This window comes from Cucurbita moschata, unplaced genomic scaffold (assembly GCF_002738365.1).
Source record: "Cucurbita moschata cultivar Rifu unplaced genomic scaffold, Cmos_1.0 Cmo_Scf00062, whole genome shotgun sequence".
NCBI lineage: Eukaryota > Viridiplantae > Streptophyta > Magnoliopsida > Cucurbitales > Cucurbitaceae > Cucurbita > Cucurbita moschata.
This window is the reverse complement of record NW_019268578.1, coordinates 872831-882831: the sequence shown is the minus strand read 5'-3', so window position 1 is coordinate 882831 and position 10001 is coordinate 872831. Positions and strand designations below refer to the sequence as shown.

Here is a 10001-nt window from a genome sequence, read left to right as displayed (position 1 = left end):
TTTTTTTTTTTTTTTTTTTTTTTTTGTTTTCTTCTCACTTTTTTATGCGGTTTGTACCTTTTGAGTATTAGACTCTTCAAGTTTCATGGTCAAAAAGACATAAAAGGGATGTAAATGAAGGAAAATTTGGATATTAAAATACATTTGTGTATATTATATATATGCAAGACTTTTGCTGATCTGTGGTTTTTTGTATTTGATATCGGAACATTTCCTTCCTTTTGCAGACACTTCTGAATCCCACTCGCATTGACTCTTGGATTGTGGTTAATTTCTCAGCACGTTGTGATACTAGCTACATATCACGTGAACTTATCAATTGCGGAAGAAATAAAGGCATTGTAGGTTTAATAGACCATGCACTATGGTGCATAATTTTTTTTCTATTGCTCTTCTACGTGCATATAATGCATAATTTGACCAAATAAGTCTTTATACTGTAATTTCTGTCTTATTGGACTCTCGTACATACATATGTTTGCAGCATATTGAAAGACCAATTACATTGATCGAGGAAGACCAGCATTCTAGAAGGGCCAGCCCTGTTGACAGGGTTGAGAATATGTTTGAACAGATCATGGCAAAGTTGCCAAACCCACCATCTTTTATTCTGTGTGTCCTCCCAGAAAAGAAAAATTCTAATATTTATGGTCTGATTTTCTTTTTCCCTCACGTGTACTTTTCTTCAGATTCTGGTCATGCATTCATTATGTTTTATTTTAGACTTCTACATTGGAAAAGGAACCTGGAAGAGTCATCCATGTGCTTTGGCACAGTTAACTCTGCGCATTTTGTCCTCATCTCATTCTTTTAATCAGTTTATTTTCTTAAGAATTTGTTCTCTCTTTTCGTTTGCATTGTGAAAGGACCTTGGAAGAAGAAGTGTCTATGCGACTTTGGGATTGTTACACAGTGCATTTCCCCCACTAAAATTAATGATCAGTATATTACTAATGTACTTCTTAAGATTAACTCTAAGGTAATAGTTACAATTTTGAGCAGTTCCTATTTAGCCAATGATTTTTTTTAATGCTAGGTTCCTTTTATTTATTTATTTTTCTTTCATTTTAGCTGGGAGGTATAAACTCATTGTTGGCTATTGAGCATGCGTCCTGTGTTCCATTGATAAAAGATACTCCAACGTTGATCTTGGGAATGGATGTGTCCCATGGGTCTCCTGGACGATCAGACGTGCCATCAATTGCTGCAGTAAGTAACAAAATATTTTGGTTTCTTGTTGTGTGATATAAACTTATTTGGCTAGACATTTGATGGTTGGTATTACTTTTGGATTTCTTAGGTTGTTGGATCCAGATCCTGGCCATTAATATCAAGGTATAGAGCAGCTGTAAGGACGCAGTCCCCTAAGTTGGAAATGATTGATGCTCTATATAAGCCTCTGGAGGATGGCAATGATGATGGTATCATTAGGTATTTGTCATTGACAACGAACAATTTCCCACCTGGAAGACTTGGCTTTTTCTATTATATAATATATATATATATATATTGCACTTGCAGTTGTAGTTGCACCATAATACCTTATTTTTACAACTTAAAATATCTTAGTATTTTCATTCATAAATCTCAGAAGGTCTCCTGAATTTTTTGGTTAAATTTATCGTACAGTTATGTTTTAGTTTTTTCTAATATCTATCGTACAAGTTCTAGGAATAGGGGTAAAAGTTTTCCTAATTAAATGCTCGCCTCTTGTGATGCAGGGAATTGCTTTTGGATTTCTATAGAACGAGCAATGGCCGTAAACCAGCTCAGATCATTGTCTTTAGGTGGGACCTTGGTAGTTAAATTGATAGTTGATAATCACGTCTATCCACCTCCATTTTTTTTTTTTTTTTTTGTACTCCCAACCTTACTTGAGGTTTTAATTTTATTCTCAGAGACGGAGTTAGCGAATCTCAATTTAATCAAGTTTTGAACATCGAGTTGGATCAAATAGTCAAGGTACTTTACACCTATAAGAACTATATTCTCTAATCCCTCTGAACTTCAACCATCTACTATATTCATATTTAATCAAGTTTTGGGCTATCTTGCCTTTTGTTTTTGGATCTGATCACTTGATTATGATGGATGATAAATTAGAAAAATTGGTTGTAGTCTTTAAGTGTCTCTCATATCTTTTATTAATTGCGTTATAAACTTCTAAGAACCTTGATGACATTTTAGTCACTATACGACATTAGGAAACTTTAGCTTAACCATGGACCTTTAATGAATTTGGCTGTCCCCGGATTAATTGTCAATGAAATTCCAGATTCTGAGATTTTCATTTTACTGCAGGCTTACCAACATCTTGGAGAGGTTAATGTTCCAAAGTTCACGGTTATTGTAGGGCAAAAAAATCACCATACAAAATTTTTTCAAGCTGGTGCCCCGGAAAATGTTCCACCTGGTCTGTTCTTATCATTGGCTTTTAATTTGTTCATTTAGAGTCACCTTATTCCAGTGGTGTTGATACTCTCTCTCTCTCCCTCTCTCCTTAGGAACGGTTGTCGACACAAAAGTTGTACATCCGAAAAATTATGACTTCTACATGTGCGCTCATGCGGGAATGATTGTAAGTTCTTTTAGTAATATGTAATTCTAATATGTTCGCATTTGATTATTTCGATAAGCTCTACTCATTTTATGGGATGTTCTTTTTGAGTGAAAGCATGCAGCAAGTAGCTGATTTCTAAGCTCAGGTATTTTACTTTATCTTGAATGTTGATTCTTGTATTAATAACAGGGCACGTCAAGGCCCGCACACTACCATGTCCTGGTCGACGAAATAGGTTTTTCTCCTGACGATCTTCAAAATCTTATTCATTCACTATCTTATGTGTAAGTGTATACAACTCTGATTTTACCAGTTCTTTATAAAATTTGCTGTTGCCCAACTCATTTTACTGATCTTGCTATGTTCTTCAGGTATCAAAGGAGCACAACTGCACTTTCAATAGGTAATTTAGTCATGCCTGATATACTCTTTGAAAAATACTCAACACAGCCTAATCTTCAATCCTTTTTCTTGATCTAACTGTCAACTCGTTCCCGTTCAATTTTCAGCCGCACCGATATGTTATGCGCATCTTGCTGCCGCACAGATGAGCCAGTTTATCAAGTTTGAGGATCATTCTGAAACCTCCTCAGAACTAGGAGCCATTACCTCAAGTGGAAGTGTTTCGATTCTGGAGCTTCCCCGATTGCACAAAGATGTTGATGGCTCTATGTTCTTCTGCTGAGGCAGGCAGTGTTTATTCTTCCCCTCAGGTAAATTTTATTAGCTTAGGAAATTTTGTGTAGATAGAGCGGGAATATAGAAGCAAATATATATACCATAGCAAACCAACTTAGAAGGTGGTAGGACAATGAGATCATAGATAGGTGAGTAGAGAAAAGTAGATAGCAGCAACCAACCTTCCAAACTTGAATTTTGTGCACAGGATGCTCATTAGATTAGTGCCAATATTTCTTTCCTTTTCAAGATTATTATGTTTATTTTAATTATTAAACAGGTCTATTGTTCTACTGAGTCTTAATTCTCTTTTTAAGCAATGTTCTGCTCTTAAGATACAGAATTGGAGATATAGTGCCTAAAATTCATTTTATGTCTATTAGGTAAATTTTTAAAAATAAAAACTTAACGACTTTCCACACTTGTCGAGGCTAGCGCCTCCCCTTCATTGAACCTCAACTCCTTTTTCTAGAGTCCTCGAACAAAGTAGTCCCTTTTGACTACATCTTTGAGTCACAATTTGATATGACCAAATTAATGGCATGACTCTGATACCATGTTAGAAACTATGACTTTCTACAATTATATGATATTGTCTATTTTGATCTGGCTTTCATGATTTTGCTTTTGGTTTCCTCCAAAGACCTTCGTACCGATGAATATATATTTCTTATGTATAAATTTATACTTATCTCCTTGATTAGTCCGGGTGGGACTCTTTCCCAACAAATAGTTCATATATATTTTATTTGTATGGACTATGATTGAGTAAACCTTTTGAATAATTAATAATTAATTTTGCAATTTTTTATTTGAACCTAAAGTTTGATTGGCAAGCAATTTATATATTGATATATCAGCTCATTTATTATAATATAAAATAAACTATAATCCAGCTGACAAATTAGAATCAATAATTTAATTATGATCCCAAAAAACCCATAGTCTTTGCAGAAAACGTTGAAGAAAAAGACCCAACCCATAGTCTTTGCAGAAAACGTTGAAGAAAGACCCCAAAAATAATTTAAACAAAAGCAAAGGACGAGGCGCAAAGCCCTCGCACCCTAAGCCTACGCCCACCTTTTTGTCTCAGCATATTCCTAAGAATGTTCCATTTCCCACTATTCTCCAACATCACAACTCTTCAACACCAAAACCCTTCTCTTGTTTAAAGCTTTTTGGATTTCTTCATTTGTAGCCTTGCGTTTTTTCTTTATCCCTCTTTTTACGGGCGAGGAACGAATGTCAATAATATTTGAAATATTCTCGACTCTCGTAAATTTTTATCTTACTCTAATCTACAATATTCGTAGAGTCTGATAGATTTCAGACCATATATTTTTAACTGAGAATAATTGTATGCCCGGGTTATTTCACCAAGTTGGTTCTTCTACCAAATTTATTCTACACCAATGCAACTCTCCAAAATTTATCAATATCAATTTTCAAACATGTACATATTGTAACTCATTTATTTGAGAATAATGATGTATGGGTCAAAATATTCCTAATAAATAAAAACTACTTTAAAATTTGATTAATAAAAATTATTTTAATAATCACTAATAAAAAATAAATTAACGAATTATCTAAATAAAATGGTTGGATTGGTTAACTTTTCAACGGGAGGGACATACATGTCTTTTCCCAGTTAATTCATAGGGTCAAAGAAAAAGAAAAAACTCTGGAATTTCCCGTGGTCCACCGATTCGCTCTTTCTTTCAACTGTCGAAATATTTTTCCGAATAAAGTGAAACTGAAGTGTTCGTCGGCATCGGAATCGGGATCGGAGTAAACCCAATTCCCACCGCACCCGAATATCTCCTCCGATTCTTCCATTTTTACACTTCACTTCACTTCACTTCACTTCATCTTCTTCCTCACAGCTTCTCAAATCCTTTTTCTTCTTCTTCTTCTTCTTTAACTCCGTCATGCCACTCGATCACCACTCCCAACACTTCGACCAAACACGCAGTTCCGTCGAAGCCGATGATGATTCCCACCATCTCCACCCTACTCGTTCCACGACGTCTGTCGTCAATGGAGCCGACTGCGAGAATGCCGGCGATGACCTTTTCGTCCCTCCCCTGAACTTCGCCGTCGTTGACAATGGCATTTTCCGCTCCGGCTTCCCCGACTCTTCCAACTTCTACTTCTTGCAGACCTTAGGCCTTCGTTCGATTATGTAAGAGTTTTCTACTGGCTCGGTTTTAGTTTGCTTTCGTTGTTTGTCTGTTCTTGATTTTGTATTCTTAGTTGTAATGTTTTGTTTGATAATCGATGATTGAATATGAACTGATTGCTTTTTAACGTATATTTTAGATGTCTTTGTCCTGAGCCATATCCTGAGGCGAGCATGGATTTTCTCAAGTTGAATGGAATTCGATTGTTTCAACTCGGGATTGAAGGTACTAAGGTTTGTTCTCTTGTTTCCATTTTGCAAGTTAATTTTTCAAAGTTTTACTTCACCGAAGCATCATTATTGAGAGATAGTTTTTGACAATTCCCAATTTTGAGGGGAAGCTACTTGTAAAGTGATTTTTGTGATTATGCTTTGTATCCATATTCTTATTTCGAGTTAAACATCATTTAGTGGTCGGATATTCGACCTTCTAAGCTCTCGATTGATGATATATGTCAATTATCGCTATGCAAAGTTCATCTTGGCATGCCTTGTATGCATATGAACTTACCAAAGAGATCATTAGAACCCACTTGGCTACTTCAACCAAGTTTCTTGGTAAATTTGCATACAAGGAAAAGAGTAAATATGCAAGCATTTGATGTTGAGGCTCCCGCTGAATATAGTCATTCCATGATCTTTGAGCCATAGATTGGTTTGCATTCCAAAGGACTTTTAAGAGGAATTTGCATCATAGTTTTAACTGCTTCGACTGTTTCGACGTTCATGATAAACTGTTTTTGGGGATTTAGCTAACAAAATTTAGCTTGTGTAAATTGTGTTGGCTGGTTCAGACAAGTTTGATGCATATGTAAACTTGATTCTTTAGTTTATGAGGAATTTGGATATAAGAGCTGATCAAATATACTATTTGGTACGAAATTTGATCTGATTAGTGCTATCCCAGTTATCTCTGAAGCTACTTTCAACAACTTTCTGGCCTGTTAAAAATCAATTGAACATAATGACCATCATTAATACGTATTAACACACACAAAAAGGGGAAGAATAAGAACAGAGAGATAGGAGAGCTGATTGTATGATTCTTATGGCATTGAGCTACTACTCATGCGGTGATTACTAGATGTTTTGACGAAGTATTTCTTTCAATGAACAACCTTGATCATGAAGTGATATCTTCACGTTTTCTTTCTTTAAATGTGGGGGTAGCATGAGGGAACGGGCGTTAGACTTCCATTTGAACTTCCCCATTGCATCTAAAGCTCTTCCCATGTTCATTTGATTGAGAAATAGGATGAAGTTGCTTTGTTTTCCTTACATATACCGAATGTCGACTGAATGTTTATTGTTGGCAAAAACCCATAGAAAACTTGACATTTTGGAGAAATTATGTATCACCTAAGCCTACCAGATATTGTCTTTTTCTGGGCTTTCCCCCTCAAGGTTTTTAAAACGCCTCTTCTAGGAAGAGGTTTCCACTCTTATAAGGAATGCTTCATTCATCTCTCCAACTAATGTGAGATCTCACAATCCATCCCCCATGGGGATCAGCATCCTCGCTGGCACACCTCCCGGTGTCTGACTCTGATACCATTTGTAACTGTCCAAGCTCACCACTAGCAGATATTGTCTTTTTTGGACTTCTTCCGGGTTTCCCTTCAAATTTTTTAAAACGCGTCTTCTAGGGAGAGGTTTACACACCTTAAGAGGTCAAGGGGGTGTGTTCAAGTTTACTTGCTTTGTTTTAGTGTCATGCCAATGCTAATTTTTAATAGTTACACAAGTGGGGTGAAGAATTTTAAACTTCTAATCTTTTGATCTTTTGATTGAGAGCATATGCCTTAATCTAAGAGTTAGGAACTGGAGAGTAATGGTCTCTAACCGAAATTTGAGTACCTAACATAAATTTAGACTCAACCATGTGGTAGCAATTATAGTAGCTAATAACCAAACAGATGATAGCACTCTAAAAGAACGCTGATCACTTTGTCGTTGGAATTAAATACAGGAGCCTTTTGTGAACATTCCAGACAACACAATTCGTGAAGCACTTAAAATTATTCTCGGTACCTACCATTCTTCACATTTCACATCTTTAATGAGGCTGAATTAGTAGATGTTAAAGTTTTGTAGTCTGGATTTTTGTGTTCACTTGGGCATTACTCTTTCCACCATGCAGATGTGAGGAATCGCCCAGTTCTAATCCATTGCAAACGAGGGAAGGTTTGAAACTAAACCCGTGAGCTTCTACCATGCTAGTGCTCATATCGAGTTTCTAATTAGTTTAACTTGTTTCTCACTCTTCAGCACCGAACTGGTTGTGTTGTGGGATGCTTTAGAAAGCTGCAGAAATGGTGCCTATCCTCAGTCTTTTATGAGTATCAGCGGTTTGCCGCTGCCAAGGCAAGAGTTTCAGATCAGAGGTTCATTGAACTATTCGATGTTTCTGGCTTGAAGTATCTGCCATCTTCATTTTCTTGTTCCAAAAGATAAATTGCCCTGTATGCCCATTTTGAGGACGATCATTAGTGGAAGAACATGCCTCACATCTCTTTCAAAGTTACTCCCTCCCTTATATTTGTATATTTTTACTGTTCTCGAACTATATTTATGGTTATAAATCCATAAGGGATTCTCTGGGATTCACCCACCCCACTCATTTATGTGTATTAGATTTTAAGAAGGTTCATTCAGTCCTTTTTTAGCTTTCCTTTTAGCTTCCTTTAAAGTGCTTCCATTTTAAGCATCTTCAAAAGAAAACGTACCCATTATGCTTATTTGTTCACATTTCCTTATTTAATGAAAACTTCAATCTACTAGTTCTTTCGTAACACTTTCTTTACTTGATTATGATTACCCGTCTTGCACGGTTAACACTTCCTTTATTTACTTGATTATATTAGTAGGCGGCCCAATATGATCAGCCTCATAGTTTTAAAACGTGCCTACTAGAAAGAGGTTTTCACATCTTATAAGGAATGTTTCGTTTCCCTCTTCGACCAATGTGAGATCTCACAATCCACTTCCATTGGGGCCAGCGTTCTCGTTGGCACACCCCCCAGTGTCTGACTTTGATATCATTTGTGACAGTTCAAACTCACTATTAGGAGGTATTGTCCATTTTGGCCCATTACGTACCACCGTCATTTTCACGATTTTACTAGGGAGAGGTTTCCACACTTTATAAGGAATGTTTCGTTTTCCTCTCTAACTAATATAGAATTTGAGAGTGCTTGTGTAACAAGGGAAACAAACGGAAAGAGAATTTAATTATAAAGAGAATAGGGACTAACTTTTGATTAAAATAATAACAATAGACTAGAGATTGAGTGACTCACTTAACCCACTTTAAAAGGCAACATAACCACAACCCCTTTAAATGTTTATTGTTAAAAAAGTGGGTCTTTCTTTCTTTCCTTTTCTTCTTCTATGCTGTTGCCATTGGACCCAAATTAGCATTGGCTTTCATGGCTTCAAATCTTGGCTCCTTCGCCTCAAACTTCACTCCCAAATACAGCTTCATGTAATCTTCAAACACAAACTTGGGATACACTTCCTTCTTCTCCTCACCCTCACCCTCTTTCTCTATCAGCGACGCCGCAGGGAAGATCACGGCGTCGCTCCCCGGATTGTAAAACGAAGCTAACGACATTCGACCACCCCCGCTTGTCTGAGTCATCACTCTATGCATCACACTTTTGTATCTTCCATTTGTGATCACCTGCAAATTGAGAAACATTAAAATCTTTCCTTCCTTCCTTCTTCACTTTATACCATTTTGTTGTGACCTACCACCTACCTCAAGTTGGTCTCCAAGGTTTACAACGATGGCGTGGCGCATCGGTGGCACATCGATCCAATTACCGTCTTTGAGGAGTTGCAGGCCGCTGACCTTGTTATCCTGGAAGAGGAGGATGATGCCACCAGCGTCGGTATGAGCTCGGAGACCCTTGATCAAATCCGGCTTTGGACACGGCGGGTAGTTACTCACCTTTGTCCCAAATGTAGGACCTTTTGATCCATGGAAAACCTTCTTCAAATACCCCTTTTCCAACCCAAGATTCTCACATAGAAGATCCAATAACTCCTCTGAAAGATTCTCAATCTTCTTAGCAAATTCCTTCATAATTTCCCTATAAATCATTTACATGCAACGTTATAGAAAGAGTATATAACATAGCCATACAAATTTTATGCTCAAACTAAACAATATCATCATACTTGTACTCCTCGTCGAGTTCCGACATCTCAGCGATGTTCGACTCGGGGAGATGGCGCAAGAAGAACGTGCTTTCCCAGTCCATATCCTTAACTTCAACCTGAGCAGCCTCCAACCCCTTGCTAGCCACAGCCTCCTTAAACCTCTGTTCCATACATTTCTTGTAATGATCCTTTGTCATCTTCTCCACAGTGTCCAAGAACTCATGTGGGATCCCATGGTTCACCAGCTGCAAAAACCAACTCCAACCCATTACAAACACGACCAAAACAAAGAACAACAAACCAAACCAAGATCTTGTTCGGTCAAAACATCTCTACTTTCTCTAAACGGTCACACGTTCAAATCATCGTAAAAAAAAAAAAAAAAAAAAAAAAAAAAAAAAAAAAAAAAAAAAAAAA

General features: G+C 36.9%; 3 protein-coding genes across 4 annotated transcripts in view; 2 read left to right on the top strand and 1 right to left on the bottom strand.

Annotated features, from left to right (window-relative positions):
* Positions 1-3535, top strand: part of LOC111437218 (protein argonaute 16-like) — an 8364-nt gene extending 4829 nt beyond the window's left edge. For both annotated transcript variants that reach the window (XM_023075094.1, XM_023075093.1), the window contains exons 12-23: positions 228-341; positions 485-650; positions 867-979; positions 1072-1209; positions 1301-1431; positions 1722-1787; positions 1899-1962; positions 2302-2413; positions 2505-2578; positions 2750-2844; positions 2932-2963; positions 3070-3535. In XM_023075094.1, the coding sequence (XP_022930862.1) occupies positions 228-341; positions 485-650; positions 867-979; positions 1072-1209; positions 1301-1431; positions 1722-1787; positions 1899-1962; positions 2302-2413; positions 2505-2578; positions 2750-2844; positions 2932-2963; positions 3070-3245 (1281 nt within the window). In that variant the 3' untranslated portion in view covers positions 3246-3535. The remainder of the gene's footprint in view (positions 1-227; positions 342-484; positions 651-866; positions 980-1071; positions 1210-1300; positions 1432-1721; positions 1788-1898; positions 1963-2301; positions 2414-2504; positions 2579-2749; positions 2845-2931; positions 2964-3069) is intronic.
* Positions 3536-4918: 1383 nt separating this feature from the next.
* LOC111437030 (probable tyrosine-protein phosphatase At1g05000) lies at positions 4919-8074 on the top strand. The gene is made up of 5 exons (XM_023074855.1): positions 4919-5423; positions 5561-5654; positions 7390-7447; positions 7561-7604; positions 7689-8074. The coding sequence occupies exons 1-5, from the start codon at positions 5170-5172 to the stop codon at positions 7872-7874; spliced, it is 636 nt and encodes a 211-aa protein (XP_022930623.1). The 5' UTR covers positions 4919-5169; the 3' UTR covers positions 7875-8074.
* Positions 8075-8669: 595 nt separating this feature from the next.
* LOC111437208 (1-aminocyclopropane-1-carboxylate oxidase 1) overlaps positions 8670-10001 on the bottom strand; it is a 1978-nt gene continuing 646 nt past the window's right edge. Inside the window, exons 2-4 of the mRNA XM_023075072.1 lie at positions 9603-9829; positions 9181-9514; positions 8670-9102 (exon numbers count right to left, since the gene is read on the bottom strand). Of these exons, the coding sequence (XP_022930840.1) occupies positions 8809-9102; positions 9181-9514; positions 9603-9829 (855 nt within the window). The 3' untranslated portion in view covers positions 8670-8808. The remainder of the gene's footprint in view (positions 9103-9180; positions 9515-9602; positions 9830-10001) is intronic.